The 15907-nt window shown below is 54.1% G+C and overlaps 7 protein-coding genes across 7 annotated transcripts; 2 read left to right on the top strand and 5 right to left on the bottom strand.

Annotated features, from left to right (window-relative positions):
* Positions 1-950: 950 nt before the first annotated feature.
* A1O7_09436 (carbonic anhydrase) lies at positions 951-1616 on the top strand (the record flags this gene model as incomplete). The annotated part of the gene is made up of 1 exon (XM_007763424.1): positions 951-1616. One exon carries the CDS (start codon positions 951-953, stop codon positions 1614-1616), a length of 666 nt encoding a protein of 221 aa, XP_007761614.1.
* A 579-nt stretch (positions 1617-2195) lies between these two features.
* On the bottom strand, positions 2196-3206 carry A1O7_09435 (uncharacterized protein; the record flags this gene model as incomplete). The annotated part of the gene is made up of 1 exon (XM_007763423.1): positions 2196-3206. The coding sequence occupies one exon, from the start codon at positions 3204-3206 to the stop codon at positions 2196-2198; it is 1011 nt and encodes a 336-aa protein (XP_007761613.1).
* Positions 3207-3994: 788 nt separating this feature from the next.
* On the bottom strand, positions 3995-4938 carry A1O7_09434 (uncharacterized protein; the record flags this gene model as incomplete). Its single annotated transcript, XM_007763422.1, has 5 exons — positions 3995-4165; positions 4222-4320; positions 4404-4702; positions 4752-4827; positions 4876-4938. 5 exons carry the CDS (start codon positions 4936-4938, stop codon positions 3995-3997), a joined length of 708 nt encoding a protein of 235 aa, XP_007761612.1.
* Positions 4939-5664: 726 nt separating this feature from the next.
* Positions 5665-6135, bottom strand: A1O7_09433 (uncharacterized protein; the record flags this gene model as incomplete). Its single annotated transcript, XM_007763421.1, has 5 exons — positions 5665-5685; positions 5738-5754; positions 5809-5886; positions 5938-6019; positions 6073-6135. The coding sequence occupies 5 exons, from the start codon at positions 6133-6135 to the stop codon at positions 5665-5667; spliced, it is 261 nt and encodes an 86-aa protein (XP_007761611.1).
* A 675-nt stretch (positions 6136-6810) lies between these two features.
* A1O7_09432 (uncharacterized protein) lies at positions 6811-10902 on the top strand (the record flags this gene model as incomplete). The annotated part of the gene is made up of 1 exon (XM_007763420.1): positions 6811-10902. The coding sequence occupies one exon, from the start codon at positions 6811-6813 to the stop codon at positions 10900-10902; it is 4092 nt and encodes a 1363-aa protein (XP_007761610.1).
* A 707-nt stretch (positions 10903-11609) lies between these two features.
* On the bottom strand, positions 11610-12593 carry A1O7_09431 (uncharacterized protein; the record flags this gene model as incomplete). Its single annotated transcript, XM_007763419.1, has 3 exons — positions 11610-12160; positions 12217-12455; positions 12523-12593. The coding sequence occupies 3 exons, from the start codon at positions 12591-12593 to the stop codon at positions 11610-11612; spliced, it is 861 nt and encodes a 286-aa protein (XP_007761609.1).
* Positions 12594-13652: 1059 nt separating this feature from the next.
* On the bottom strand, positions 13653-15154 carry A1O7_09430 (peanut-like protein 1 (cell division control like protein 1); the record flags this gene model as incomplete). The annotated part of the gene is made up of 3 exons (XM_007763418.1): positions 13653-14288; positions 14338-14804; positions 14857-15154. 3 exons carry the CDS (start codon positions 15152-15154, stop codon positions 13653-13655), a joined length of 1401 nt encoding a protein of 466 aa, XP_007761608.1.
* Positions 15155-15907: the final 753 nt, after the last annotated feature.

Here is a 15907-nt window from a genome sequence, read left to right as displayed (position 1 = left end):
GCCGCCAATCAGCGCCGGCCGTCACTCAGAAGAAAACCTTAGCCGATCAATTCACTATCGAGGTCTGAAGATTCAAACCCGCATGTCCCCCCCAAACAAAAACTTGCATGAATGACAAAACTGTCACTTCTTCAGCTTGAGCCTGAGCCTGCGTCATGCGTCTTGGGATTATTGGGACCGGTTCTTCCTTTTCCTCTTCGGTGCGACGTCTCGTACTCACACCTTCCTCAAACATTTTCCAGACACGGAGTGTGACGAGAAGCGCTTGCCAGAGACAAAGAGCATCAGCACCGATAATCTGTTGTACAACCCGATTTTGTCCGCCGCCGCTCGCACGGCTAGGATCTCCAGCACCGTCATACTCACCGGGACGCGAGCATCGTAGATCCGGTACCGAGATCTCGTTGCAAACTCTCCGACGTTCATCGTCGTCTTCTCCATTTTTGAGCTCACCGACTTTATCACCTTCCTCTGCTTCCCTTTCCACGCCCTGCCGGCCCCGACGTCGATTTCTCTCTACCACTTCACTGTTACATTGCTCTAAACAACGCTTCGAAGAACTAGACAGCTCCAAGACGCAGGATCCAGGCCAACCAGAACCAGACGAGAAGGAATCTCTCGGCGCCATGCCTTCAGGTAGGGAATCCAGGATTTCTACCTCATTTACTGATAAACGTTCACCCGTTTCCCAATGCATTGTTATGCTGGCACTGCGCAGTCCCCCACCTAGCACTGTCCCACCATGATCTCCTATACTGTGTTGCCAAAGTTCAGATGTGTCGCTTCCACAAAACATCTTGTTAAAGGCAACTGTGGAACTCAAAAGAGACTCCTAGGCAGTCGTTCCATCGGCGTTGATTGCACTGCACTGCACTCCCCATCTCAACCCTACGGACCCCCACCTACTCGACTGCCTAAATTTATCATCAGCAACGGAAAACTCCCTGCTAATGTTTTTCAAAGCAGAGACCACCAGCTCGGGCAGCGATGCCTACGCCAAGGCCTTCAACAACAACTCCCTCTGGCGCCGTTCGCTCGCCGAGACGGACCCCGAGCTCTTCGAGTCCATGGGCAAAGGCCAGTCCCCTCAGATTCTCTGGATCGGGTGTGCCGACTCCCGCTGCCCGGAGACCACCATTCTGGGCCTCAACCCGGGCGAGATCTTCTGCCACCGCAACATCGCCAACATCCTCGTCAACACCGACATCAATTCCCTTAGCGTCATCCAATTTGCCGTCCAGTACCTGAAGGTCAAGCACATCATCATCTGCGGCCACACTTCCTGCGGCGGCATCGCCGCCGCGCTGGGCAACAAGAAGCTCGGCCTGATCGATACCTGGCTCATGCCCTTGCGCTCGCTTCGTCAGGAAAATCTCCAGCTACTCGAGTCGCTGGACGAAGTCCAACGCGGGCTCAAGATGGTGGAGCTCAATGTCCGTGCCGGCGTCAAGAACCTTCTGGCGAATCCCATCGTCATCGACGCCATGCACGAAAGGGGACTGCAGGTCCACGGCCTGATCTACAACGTCGGGACCGGCGAGTTGCGCGAACTGGACATCGAGGAGGACGAGGACGTGGTAAAGAGCCGTGTTACTGCGTTCAAGACTGAGGAATAGACTCGTTGTGGGGCGTTCAAGACGGAAGATTAGACTGGTTGTATCGCGTCCTCGGGCCGGCGGATCCTCGGCGGCAGAAGATACGAATACACAATAGGGTTAACGGCACTAGAAGTAGATGTGAGAAGTATGCCGCTGTCATTCTGCGCTTGCTCATCGCGTTTCGCGTGCTTCAAGGACCTATCGCAATCAGCAAGCACTGCATTTTGCCAATCAGCTATGCGCACCACGATTCCCCCTCTCATTATCAGAGGGTAGGCTTAAAGCGCGTCCACTGAATGTATCTCGTGCTCCGCCATCGGCTCTCTTCAGCTGACATTTCCCCAACGCACTTCGCCGGAGGCCCATGCTGTGCAACCATTTCAAGCCACTTCATACCCGCGTCCAATCCCAATCCGCGTGCACATGACGGCGACGACCGTAAACAGCTCGTTTCCTCTCACTCACCGGGTCGCCCCTGTTCTTGTCTTCGTCGATAGCCGAGTGCACGTGGCGGCCACCGCCGTGAACAGCTCTTTTCCACTCACTCCCCAGATGTCCTCCGTTCTCATCCTCGTCGACAGGGTCCACAGGAGCCGCCTAAGCTCCGCAGCCGCCCATCTCGACGTCCTGGTGCACTTCATCGTGGTGGTCCTGTCTCTTTCTCTTATTCTCTTGGGCTTGTTGGGATTTCTGAACTGCTGCCTCCACCCTCAACTCCAGCCGGCGCTTCTTCAGGAACTGTGCCAGGCTCAATCTCCGCTGCGGTGGAGGCGGGAACACGGACAGACGATCCTGGATCATCATCATCGAGTACTCGTTGCGGTCTTCAGCATTGAAAGCCGCCTGGCGGTGATCCGAGATGAGGACCGTCTTGAGACCGCGGAAGTTATGGAGCACGTCGCGCAGCTTCTCGCGCCAGAGAGCGAGCTCTTCTTCGCGGTATTCAGGTGTTCCGGCGTCTCGGCAAATGGGACCTATCTCCCTCCACGTGTTGAACAGGAGCGTGAGGTCCGTGAGTTGGTGTCGGGCCTTGAGAAAACAGAAGACGCGACGCCAGAGCTCCTCTTGGCTTTGGTCGAAATTGGTGAAGTCGGGTCCTCTAACGTGTGGCCACCCGCACCGCAAAGTACATTCAAGTCGGCGGACGTTCGAAAAGTTCACCCTGCCGATGTGCTCGAACCACCAGAGGCAATTGATCGGGTCGTCGAAGTAGAACAAGTAGCTGCCGTAGAGCAGGCGACTTCCAGCGGCGCGGAATTCCTGGTTGACGAGCATTGCTGACTTGTTCATGTTGATGTTATCTTGTTTGACGACGTCGCTCTCTCCAGTCCTGATGTACCCGGCCATCATGCCTTGTCGGTAATATGGCCTGATGACATGGCTGTTGACCTTACTACCTGCCACAGGTCTGACGTCAAAGATATCTTCAAAGAAGTGTTTTTTGTGGTCTGGTCGCTCATTTTGCAGCATCTTCCAGAACCGAGAGCCCGCAGACCCGGATGGCTGGTTGACGTTCGACTCTCGACATGCAGTATCAGGCGTTTGCAAGTTTGCACAATTGTCCAAGCCCGACACGGTGGATGGCGGTGTGATGCTGGGTGCTTTCATCGCCGTTATGTCGGGACAAGAGTAGAAGGGCTGGGCTGCTGCCTCGGGTTCGGGTGTCGGAAGGCACGAAGATTCGAAAGGGGTAGGAGCTGTTCTCTTTTGTGACAAAGTCGGCTCAGAGAAACGTCCATTTGGCTGCGAGCGAGCAAGGTCGCCATCAATCCTTCTACATAGTTAGTATGGATACCACTGAAGAGGAGAGAAGCTGGCGGACAGGCCCCGTGCTGGGGCGAACACGCCGAAGACAAGAGCCGTTGGGATTGTTCTGTTGCAGTGTTTATCCGACTTACTCTGGGTGAACACTCTCGGCTACAATCGGCCTGCCCATACAGCCACCCATCTTTTGCTGGAAGGTTAAATTGTCCTCGGAGGTGGCTTGCGGCTTCATTAGTGAAGACAGAGTGAAAGATGGAGAAGAAAAGACACCAGCATGATTTGTGTTTGAGCCACTCACCGTGTCTTCAGGGCTCACCGCCGGAATGAGAGGTTTGTCGACTGTCATGGTGTCGCTGCGGGAAGGCGAAGAAATCTCGGCGTAACGACTGGTGAGAGGATGGTATGGTCGTGACGCGCGTAAAAAATACAGAGGCTGTGGTCGACACGGCTTGGTCAGGTAAGAAATTCTTTGGCAAATCTTTGGTGACAAGACGTAACGACGCAAGAAAGGGGACGAAGGTCAGCTAGAACGGTGCGATGACAACAGGCTGCGCGGATTGCTTCACTTGTAGCCTTGGCGAAGGTGTTTTGTTGGTGAAGAATGCCATCTGCAGTTGTCCGTAGCTTCGAGTTCAGCTTCTGAAAGTCTTAAATGCCTCTGCGACTGTCATCCCATTTTGCACAGCGTCTTTCACCTTGTCGTCATCTGCGACCAGCTTTGGAATGAGTGAGAGAGTCTCATCCAGCAGATCTCGCGGAATCACAACAACCCCTTCTACAGGGTCGCAGAAGAGAATGTCACCCTGCGATGGTGTCAGTAGGGTCGAGGCAAGAGCACAGAGCAGTATTGTGGACGCACTGGGGAGACGCTGACGCCAGTTATCGTCACCCGGATGTTGCGTGCATACACCGTCGATTCGGCATTGGTTCCGACAGTTGACCTTCCCAAGGCGAAGATCTGAACAGTCAGAGGACCTTCGTAGAAGAGGTTGAGAAGTAACCGGCAAGAACTTTATCGATTGGTGATCATTGCTCACTCACTGGCAACTGAGAGTTCTGCAGCTCAACCATATCCCTTACACGACCACCGACGACACAGCCAGCTACTCCTCTTGCTTTCATTCTCTGGGCCATTATGCCTCCCACGGCTGCGCATTTTTGGCCTTCAGGCTGATCAATGACCACAATGGATCCGGGTTCGGTCAAGTCTACCCAGTGACTGCCCTTTGGAACTGTGCTTTCTGCGGGCGGCGGCGAGGAAGGTGGAGCGTTCTTCGACACCAGTTTCAAAGTGCATGCAGGAGCGATCACCTTCTCGCCAGATGATGAAGGGATGGGACCTTCTCTTGTCTCAATCAAGGACCAAATAGAGCGGACATGCCATCCTACCGATGTCTGCAAGATACCCCGCCCGAGCAACCTCGCCTGCCCTCGGCTTCTGCAGCTTCAGCAATGCGTCCGATATCTGAAAGTGTAAGTCTAGCTTAATACTGGTACGCCCTGATTGCCTTACATCACAAGCTGAATATTCTCGCAAACGGTCAAGCCTGTCCTGAAGCTCTGGTGCGATACCCATTGTGGACGATTGGCGGCAATGCGTTGTGGCCACGAAAGCGGCGCTACTACGGGGGCAAAATGCTTTCTTCTGAAGTGACACTCTTGCAGCTGCACACCAACTATACTTGAGCATGATCGTGCACTACTGTGTACAGTAGAGAGACAAGGCAAGGAGGGAAAGGAACAATGCTGCTACTTTACTAGCCACAGCAGTCGGACATCGGGACTTTGGTTGGCCGACATCGGAGTTCTTGGACTGTGGAGTGATATTTTAATCGACTGGTTCAAGCATCGAAACACCCATTACTAGATCTTTGGGAGAACACGGGGCGGCTGAGAGGGAAGTCACAGAGACACGACCTTGAACCATATAGTATGCACAACGTTGTACACCTTGAGGAAACGAGTGCCCTAGACGAGGGAGTCTACCCCCCATTTAACGACAATGATAAGGGATGGCGCTAGAGAAATACCTTCTCATTCGGAGGCTGATAGGTTGCGGCGCATTGATGCATTATCGTAAAAGAAGAGCGGTGTCTGACCGAAGCACGTTGGAAACGATGGGAAAGGTGATGGTTGAGTTGTTCCTTGGCATTGGGACTGCCCTCTGCTGTTAACTGATCTTGAAAATGCATCCTGTCTCCCATCAGAGGGACTCGAACTCCAGCGATGCTTGCTTGCCCATGATAGGCGTATGTACAATACCCCCCAAAGAGGTATATATCCACTGCTGGTGAGGAAGGGATTAAGTGATCCGAGGCTCGGCCTGGGATGCAGTTAGTGTCAACGCCCGGATACTCCAGGACCCATCGACAGACCTTCCACCTGCTGTTCACTGAACGACCATTAGCGTTGCTGACGCACCAGCGAATCTGCATATTAAACCAACCTTCGAATGCTGGAGGTGCTGCCACTGCATCAGATTGCCCTCTGATCTTGCCTGTCAATCGGTAATCCCGCTCCATCACTAGCACCCGTAAGCATTCTAGCGAGGAATGTGTCTTTGTCTTGCACCCACTCTGTCTATCCCAGATATCCAACTGTCTCCGCGGTTGCTTGAAGTCGTTTGCGTAGTATCTTATTGAGGCGAGGCCAGCACCCTGCCATGTCTTTTAGCGAGACGACCAATTCTTTGAAAGCAGTGATCTCATACTGTGACGCCGAACATGCCCACCATAATCACGTATGGCAGAAATGCCTCGAAGGGGACGCCCATGATTAACGGTCGGTGGTCGGCGCAGAATCAGGTGAGGCTGTGGTCGGGAACAGGGCAATAAGAGCTGCAAAGTATGGGAGGCGTATAGAAAACGTCCTCTCCAGCTCTGGCAGGCGGCAGTTAAGCTGTTCTTGTCGTGCTGTTGGTGTCCGCGGTCCAGGTTGGTGGTCGCTGCATACTGCAGATTGACCTCACAAGTGCACTTTCCTCGATTTGGGGCACGGACAAGGCCGCTTTAACACTCACCTCGACATGGGGATGCGGTCGTGTCCCGACCGCACTGCGGCTTCCACACGTCCTCAGCAAGAGCAGAATTGTTCTAACAGAAGATATCATCCTCTCGACGTGTAATTTCGTTATCGGAACACAGGGACAATACCTCCACGACCTTACGATTGTTGTTGCGCTCGTCTTCACGCGTAGAACGGACTTTGCCCTGCCCTGCGAAGCGCCCCTCCGCGCCCTTACCATCCTCATTGCGCCAGACGCTCTCCTGGGCCTTAGGCGCAAGTTCAATTAGTCGCATTGCACCGCCTATAATCTCAGTCTATACTAGGAAGTCGTCGAGCGACGACGAAACAATGACCGTGACAACCACACCGTAATGGTTACCCTCCCTCCACCCACGCACAAACGTACCGACGGCCACACAGACTCTTTCCCTAGTCGTTCCTTATGCCAGCTCTAATTTCCGAGGAACTTGATGAGCTATCCAGTGTCGGCACGGGGACTGTGACTCCTGGCATTGAGGGACCTATAACGGCAGCCTCTGGCGATGAGCTCAGCCAACCCATGAGTCGAGAGAACCCGAAGCCTTCAGAGGACGACCACGATGTGTCAGAAGACAAAGAGAGGAATGTGGTAGACTCAGACCGGTCTCGCATACATGCTGCCTCTGCAGAGGACTATGACCTGGGGGAGCAGCTTCAACGGTCGGCGCAAGAAGAACTTAGCGAGCCTGACACGGATGTTCGTGTTGGTGAGGAGAACGTTGCCGAAGTCGTCGACTTGCAAGCAGGTGCGGAAGGGGATATTACAATGACGGACGCGGATGCCGAGGCCGAACCGGACGACGAAATGCCACAAGACCATTCCAAGGCCGGCAACGCGCAGGAGCCGAACCAAGTTGCAGAGGCTGATGAAGACGCGGAAGGCGAAGAAGAGGTGGAGCCACAGAAAGAGAGCGGAGCAGCGGGAGGACAGGAAACCGAGGGCAAAGAAAGCGCAGCAAATGAAGAAGAGCTAGAGGAGGAGGTAGGCCATGCAGAGTCCGAGGCAGAGGCTGGTAGCGATAGCGACGAAAGCTCAGGCAGCGCCGAGCCCGAAGTCGAATCATCTCCATCACAATCCAAATCAGTATCGCGATCTGGTTCACCTTCTAGACCCGTGTCTGGGTCGGAGTCGGAGTCCGAATCCGTTGACGAGGAGGAAGACGGCGCCTCAGAGGAAGCCGAAGAAGCCCGGTCAGAGTGCATCTTCTGCAAGCAAACCGATGGTCCAGATGGGAGAGACGATGAACTGGCTCTGATATGCTCGGAGTGCGATAACCACGCACATTTGATGTGCGCCCAAGGCAAGCAAGCAGTGAAGGATGATGACAGCACTCACTGGCAGTGTCCGGACTGCTTGAAAAAGGTCGTGCAGTCTGAGTCGCCCAAGGAAAGGGCTGCACGATCCAAGAACTCCGCTCCTCGACTTGTTAGGGACTTGTTACCCGTCACACGCGGCGTGCAGAGGCCAAATTCGCATTCGATTTTTGCGCAGCCCCTGATATCGGAGGGTGAAGACGGAGGCCGTGCTCTGAGGAAGAGAAAGTCTCCAACTCAAGAACCTGTGCCAATTGAGAAGAGGCGTCTAAAGGCCACGGAACGGGCATCAGCTGTGGCGACGGCAAGCGTCGCCCCGTCGGTGGACAGCTCCTCTACAACCATGTCAACGCGGCGATCGAGTCAAATGAAAATCACCAAACCCACTGCACGGATACTGCAGCATCGACCTTTCAATAAACCACCGCCTCATAAGTTCATCCTTGCCTTCCGACTAGACCAGCCACGGATCGAAGCCATCCTGAACAAGCCTCCTCGCCCCGGGCGACGTAGAGAAAGAAAGGTGCAAAAGAAGAAGGAACCAAAGATCTCAGCTCCAGTCTACCAACCTCCGGTCCCCAAATTCCCTGCCCTGCCAACACATAACCTCATTTTCCCCTCGGCATTCACCGACCGCGAGGCCGAAGTCAATGCCAAACCATACGATGGCATCTTGTCGGAAGCGGAAGCCGATACGTCGCGTTCGTTACCACAACTCAAAGACCGTGAGCTGTTTGAGATTGCAAGGAAGGAAGCAGAAGAAGAACGGAGAAGAACATCTGCGGCAGCCGAGGCGGAGATCAACGGAGGCGTCGACGCTTCAGCCACGCCTGGCGCGACATCAGCGACCACGAAACCCAATCGGTCGACAGTGTCAGGCCCGCCCAGCAAGATCAAGTGCATCCAGTTCGGCAAGCATGTCATCGACACCTTCTACGCCGCGCCTTACCCAGAAGAATATTCACACGAGTCGAGGCTGTTCATCTGTGAGTTCTGCCTCAAGTACCTCCCTTCCGAGTTCGTCGCCTATCGACATAAACTGAAGTGCCCCGCCAAACATCCACCCGGAGACGAAATATATCGCGATGGCACCGTCTCGGTGTGGGAAGTCGACGGACGCAAGAAGACAGAGTACTGCCAATGTCTGTGCCTTATGGCCAAGATGTTCCTTGGTTCAAAAACTCTCTACTACGACGTGGAGCCGTTTTTATTCTACATCCTCACCGAATACGATGAACTGGGATACCATTTCGTCGGCTACTTCAGCAAGGAGAAACGACCGGCCAGCCAGAACAATGTATCCTGTATCCTCGTGATGCCAATCCATCAGAGGAAAGGGTACGCTACGTTTCTGATTGACTTCTCGTACCTGCTTACGAGGATCGAGCGCAAAGAAGGGTCTCCAGAGAAGCCGTTGTCCGATATGGGTCTGACGGCATACCGCTCGTATTGGGACTTGACAATCTCGCGACATCTACTTGAGCTGCAACGATCAAAGATGCCATTCAGCACGAAGACTCTCATGGGGAGGACCGGCATGACCGCTGACGATGTGATTCATTCCTTGGAGCGTCTGTACGCCTTCATCAAGGATCCGGTCACGAAGACGTATGCGATCAGGTTTGACAAGAAGCTGTATGAGCGGATCGTGGACGAGTACGAGCGCAAAGGTCATCGCAAGATGAAACCCGAGTTACTGGTGTGGACGCCCTATATCATGGGAAGAAGTGACCGGGAGACGTTGGACGGGCAGGGCCCACTTAATGCGTTGGCCCCGAGGAGCGACGACGAGGCTGAAGAGGAAGAGGAACAAGCCGATGCAGAGACGAGTGAAGCTGTTGGCATCGATAGCCAAGCGGTCGCCTTCAGGGCTGGGAAGCTCGGAGCTCGTGATGTTGACCTATGCGGCGATAATGATGTGGCCGTGGAGGAGCTTTCGCCAAAGTCGATATCAAAGTCGACAAAGGATGCGTCAAGACCGGAGTCGCTTATTGGCCACGAGGAAGGTGATGCGGTCGACATCAAGGATGCAACTCTTGTCAACGAGTATGGCCATGTCGCGCCTGGCCCTCCCCCTACAGGCGCGCTAAACGGCGCCGTCTCGACTCAACTGGTAGCTGACCACGGTGAAGTAAAGATCAATGGCCTGGTCAACGGCACTTCCTCTGCGTCCCAGGAGCATCCTCCAGTCGACCCTCAGCCCCAAGCCAGCCACGTCGAGCAACAAAACCAACCCCAGCCTCCTGATCGCGAAGCTGACGGGACAGACGGGGCAGAGGAACCCAAACAACCTCCTTCGCCGCCCTTGTACGGCTACGCCCTCGCCTTCCGCCAACACAACATCCCACCCACACGCTTTCAAATCGACCCGCCCATTCCCCCCTCCATGCTCCGCCGCCAAAACACAAAGAAACGCAGCGCCGCGACCGCGTTCGGCACGCCAGGCAAGAAAAGCGACGGTCTCAGCAGCACAGCTAAGGACACCACGAATGTCAGCGCCATGGCGAACAACGTCGCCGTCAGGAGTTCCCCCAGGAATGCTTCTGCGAAAAGCGGTTTATCCCATGGAGCCAACGCCGCCACGGCAACGGCAACGGCAAACGGCTCTGTGAGCTCCACCACGAACGGCACGCGGAGCGCGTCGCCCACCAAGGTGCCGGGCACGCCCGTCCGACGGAGCGGTCGGCGGAGTGGTCTAGCGAACGTCGTCGCGCCAGTGGATGATAGCGTGGAAGACGAGGAAGGGGAAGAGGACGAGGAGGAGGAGGGCACCTCTCTGTCTAAAGCCGACTCGGAGGAGGAAGACGGTGACGTGGACGTCGAGGCCTCTTCGTCAAGTGCTCAGGGCGAGGAAGAAGAAGAAGAAGGGGAGTCGGAGGATGACCAGCAACCTTCTGTCGTGGCCGTTAGCGACGACGAAGCCGAACTAGCCGAAAGCGAGGACGACGATGATGCAGAAGTAGACGAAGATGAAGAAGAGGAAGACGAGGAAGAAAGCGCCGCAGACGACGATCCGAACGATCCGGACGCCGAGCCTGATGAAGATGAAGATGAGTCCGAGGAGAGTGAGGACGGCGATGGCGAGGCAGACAGCGAAGAGGATGCCGAAGCCGAGGTGGATATTCCTGAAGGAGAAGTGGAAGACGATGACGACGACGCCGACGGCGGTGGTGATGATTGACACTGAAAGCTCGTCTCGCTGCGGCGGTGTATGCTATTCCTTACAACCATGTCGAAGATCCAGTCCGAGCCTCGTGCACAGTATGTACGTTGCATCCTGAGGGACTCGGGAGCGGTGGCTTGAATATGTAATTGACGCATTCTTCAATCGCATGAAACCTACCTACTGGGGAGCACTGACGACTAAAAAGTCCGATGTCCTCGGTGCTGTTCTATCCTGCTGGGCATACTCTCACGCTGCGTACACAAGGTAGTCGGCGTTGCCACCGTACGAAGCAATCCCTCGATTTGCCTTGCTTCAGCGAAAGTGGCAGTCCCTGTTTCGTGCCCAGCATGCCGCCACACTGTCGTTGCGCTACGCAAAGCGTTCCAAATTGTGCCCCAAGGCAGTCCATTGAACAACATGTCCTGTTCGCCCTAAATCTAACACAACTGTAACTCACTTCGATCCCCGCCACACCATTTTATGCCAAATACAGTCCTCTTGGCTTTCCCAGTGCGTCGATGATCCGGACTAAGCATCGAAAGAGATCGCACTGGTTGCTGTTAACCCCCCTCCCCGAACAGCATCATTGACCTGGTCCGTTCCATGCCGCTGTAATGGCGGCCATTCAACGCCTAGCTCCCTTGTCTGTGCTCAGCCTCCATGAGCTTTTGCAGCAAACAGCGGAACCTTTGGCCTGTCAAACTCAGAGCCTGTTCTCAGCTCTACGACTGCTTCTTCTGAGATGTCTGTCCACCACCCAAGTACTTCTGCAGATTGGTAGCCTCGACACCCTGACGCAGGATGTTCTTAAGCGTCTCCCAGCCCTGTCTGACGGCGGGTGGGACATTGGGGTTCTGGACCTGCTGGTCAACCCGGGCAGCCAACTGGCCAAATGCACCCTGGATAAATTGGCTCTGAGAGAACCTTGCTCGTAGAAAGACGGTATAGACACCCAATAAGATCCAAGACCCTTTGCTGAAGGTCAAAGCGGACATGAAGAGGCGCACCCAATTGAAGATCTCGAGCATGGCCACCAAGAACATCGACGCATCATAATATTCCTTGACGAATCGGCCGATTGAGTTTGCGAGTGGGGACTGAGACTTCTGAGCTCCAGGAGACTGAGGGGTGCTTCCTGGAGCAGCCTTGGGAGGTTGAAGTGTAGGAATAATGTTGGTGCGAGTGTAGGTCGCCACGTGGAAGACCGAGTAGACGGTGAATGGGAGCAGAGCTAGGGGGACTTGTCTCGCGAACAGCCAGACCAAGCTTATGACTGTAGATCTACTGTTAGAATCTTGGACAACCATGCTTCTTGGTGCTTCTACTCACGGAGATATTGCACATTCTCATCTGAGAGCAGCGTGACTGCGGTTTGAGTGATCTTGGCGCCTGGCTTGACACGAGCGCGATAAGCCTTGAAGACCACGATGCCATACGTGGCAACGGCCGACGTGAAAGCCAGGCGATATGTAAACTGCGCCCATCTAGAATAGTAGTTGAAAGTGATGTAGGAAAGGCCATAGCGGAGGACAGATAGCAGGAGGGTGAAGTGGCCGCAGAACCATGCACTATGGGTGTGTACGCACATTAGCACGGAGCTCGGCTATTCATGAGTGAGGAAGAGCTCGATCTTACAATTGCAGAGTCGTAGCGAGTTTCGTAAGACGTTCGCCCAAGGACTGACTAGGCGGAGGCGGGGGAGCCATGTCTTGAAGCTTTACGCGGTAAAGAGAGTTCGGTAATGGAGGGGCGGTCAAGATATGGGGGATGTGGTCGTGTGTTTATCGCGAACCAGAACCAGAGTCGACGAGGTAAAAGAAGGAGAACAGGCAGGACTCGAGCCCGTTCCAAGATATAGGCGAACGGCGGCTGTGAGAAAAGGGCCAGTGACTGGAAAGGTGAACGGAGCAGAAGTGAAGGTGGCTTCAACGGGGTGTGAGTTGCACTTGCGCAAGCTTTTGGGTTGGTTTGGCCGTTTGGTTTGTGGGCGGCAATGATGTCAACCTCGGTGGGACCAAGCCACACACTTCACTCCCTGACTCTCACCTCACTGCCACTTTGCTCACGCACAAACCAGATGATGATCCTTGGTCCTGCACAGACAGTTCTGGCTGCCAAATCCCTGTACGCACTTCCACAACATCCAATTTCAGACATATTAATATACCAGGAACTGGGCGTGTTGCGGCTGTTGCCCTTGTGGTCTGACTTCAGCTGCCTCGACAGTGTCGCGCGGCTGAGATTCTGCAAACAAAGAACATGGCTTTTTAATCACACTTTTCGGTTTCTAAAAGAGTTTGCCCGCCCAGTACGCAATGGAATGAATGGACAAAGACGTCGCTTGCTGAGAAGAAACCCGATTCCTCTCCCAGCGCTACCTCCGCTCAAAACGGACACAAACGGAGTAAGGAAATATACATGCTTGTCTGGCGGATTAAAGCCCTTTCATTCCATCGCACCGAGGTCCGGAATGTCTCTTCGTTCCGATCCTGGGTGTGCTGAAATTGGACTCTTCGTATTATGCACAATCCAAGTCGTTTCCTGCTCCCTCCACAGCCCTTCCCCGGGTAGATCATATGTGATGGTGATTAGAACGCCACAACAGCTCCGGTCTGTTGGCTACTGGGAACAATCGCAACATGTAGTTCTTGAAGAGAAGGTGAGTCGAAAGAGGGGATATCGCCGTCATCGTGTCGTCGCTGAGCTCAATTGCAAAATACAAGGGACGAAGAGGGAGTTCGTGTCCGGGACATATCGCGCGATGCTTATCGGAGCGAGAATCCCTTTCTCTTCCCCTCCTTCTCGATCGGTCGGCCTTGTTCAATGCGAGACTTCTTCTCCTCGAGTTCTGCTCGCTGACGCTCCAACTGCTCCTTCATCTCACGGTGGCGTGCGAACAATTCTTCCTCGCTCTGCTGCAGTTTGCTTTCCTTTTCTTGAACCTTCTGCTGGAAGACCATCTTCATCTCTGCCTCCATCTTGGCCAGCTTCTGCTCGTGTAGAGTCCTCTCCTCTTCTTGCTTGACCGCAGGATTGACTTCCTTGAACACGCTGGGATCCTGTGACACGCCCATCTGGATGAGCTTGTCAGATCGGTAGTTCTCGTAGAGAACATTGTTAGTGTGCTCCTTGAGTTCCTCCATGTGGGTCCGGATCAGCATCTGTCGGAGCTTCACGAAGTCGCAATGGTCTTCATTATCAACCTCAATGATGCCCCAGGGGTAGCGGCGGCCGCGCACTTTGCGACCTTCCGGATTGGTCACCTCGTAATTGGCGCCAACCACAGCGAACGGCACTTTGGACATGATCTCCTGGTTCTCGGCAATGGTTTCTTCGTCATCCAGCTCATAACGAGGTCCCTCGAAGATCTGGATCGAGTGGTGCTGAATATCTGCGAGGATCTGCCAGAGTTAGCTCGTGTCCATGATACGTCGGGTTGATGCTTCTTACTCTCTGCTTGAATGCCGCCACTTCCTCATCGGTCAGGGTGTCGGCCTTGGCAATGACAGGAATCAAGTTGACCTTGGTGTGAAGGCGGCGCATGACTTCGATGTCAAGAGGCTTCAAAGAATGTCCTGTGGGCTGTATGAAGTAGACGCAGGCATGGACCCTGTTGTCCACGATGTTCATGCGGTTGACCTTGTTCTCGGCTTCCAGATAGGCATCGAATCGTTGTTCAATATTCTCCACGATTGGTCGCCATGAGTCGTCATTATTGACGAAATCGCCGAAGCCGGGGGTGTCAACGACTGTCAGGCGCAGGCGGACCCCGTTCTCTTCAATGTCGGCGCTGATGGACTGAATAGAGACAGTCTTCGGGATGATGTCCAGGCTGGGACCCTTGCGTTCGCGTGGAGGGTAGAGGGATGTGTTGAACAGCGTGTTGATCAATGTAGATTTACCCAAGCCCGATTCACCTGCGTTGTATTAGTATCATTCAAGTTCCTGTTACCGGGAGATGCGACGAACCGACTACCATAACGTTGAAGTTGAAGCCCTTTCTGACACTCTTGCGGTGCCATTGATTCGGCAGATTGGCAAACCCAACGTAGCCTGTCAACTTCCTTCTGACCACATTTCGCATATCGTTTGCTGCCGCTGCAGCAGCCTTTGGATCTTTTGAGCTCACTGTCTGGGCGGCGTTGGCACCCATGGGATTACTCTCCTTGACAAAGGGAGAGGTAGGTTTGCCATTGGGAATGCTGGGAGAAGGGGAGGATCGAACGCCATTGGCCACAGCAGCTGGATTTTCGTTCGTGTCAGTCATATTTTCAAATTGGGTGTCTGCGGATGTCACTTGATTGTGAAAGGACGGGCTTGTATGGTCCCCGTGAAGGGATTGGACGTTTGAAGTATTGGAGGCCGTGCTTGGGCTAGGATTGCTCTTCTCTTCGGCCATCATCGCGCTTGCGTGATGGATTGTGCGACAGGAGCTAGTTCTAGGAGCACATGGGACGGTAGGAAAACAGAGGAAGGCGCGACAGGTGATGTGCGGTTGAAAGGAAAAGGTTCCGAGTGGTGACGGAATACTCACCCATATTTAGTCAGACGAAGGCCCGGTTGTGCAGACGACACTGAAGAAGGTTGAAACAAGAGTAACTGTGAGAGAAGTCACATTAGCATGCGCCATGTCTTGATGAACAGATAACTTGGTCGCGACAGTGCAAGGAGTCCAAGAGAAACGAGTGTAGGCTGCCTGCGCCCAGGGGCATTGGGCATTGGGCATTGAGATTTCTGGAATGTGAACGTACTTTTGCTCAACTGCACGACGAACAAACTGGCCGAAGAGGGCTCCAAGCGAATGTAAGAAGAACGCTGGGACGCAGCGAAGAAAGGATGAAGCCCAAAAGGTGGTGCGCGAAACGAAGAGGTGCAAAGTCTGTGGACGATACGAGTAGCGAGCGTGCCCTTTGTCAATCAATTCTTAAGTCAACGTGGACTCTCACCAAGTCCAGAAAAATAGGGGACGCATCTTCTTCGTGCCACTCGTGCAACTGCAATCGGGGCGTTGTGGGGAGGC

This window comes from Cladophialophora yegresii, assembly GCF_000585515.1.
Source record: "Cladophialophora yegresii CBS 114405 chromosome Unknown aczIN-supercont1.7, whole genome shotgun sequence".
In the NCBI taxonomy this organism is placed as follows: domain Eukaryota; kingdom Fungi; phylum Ascomycota; class Eurotiomycetes; order Chaetothyriales; family Herpotrichiellaceae; genus Cladophialophora; species Cladophialophora yegresii.
This window is presented reverse-complemented; position numbering and strand designations above follow the sequence as displayed.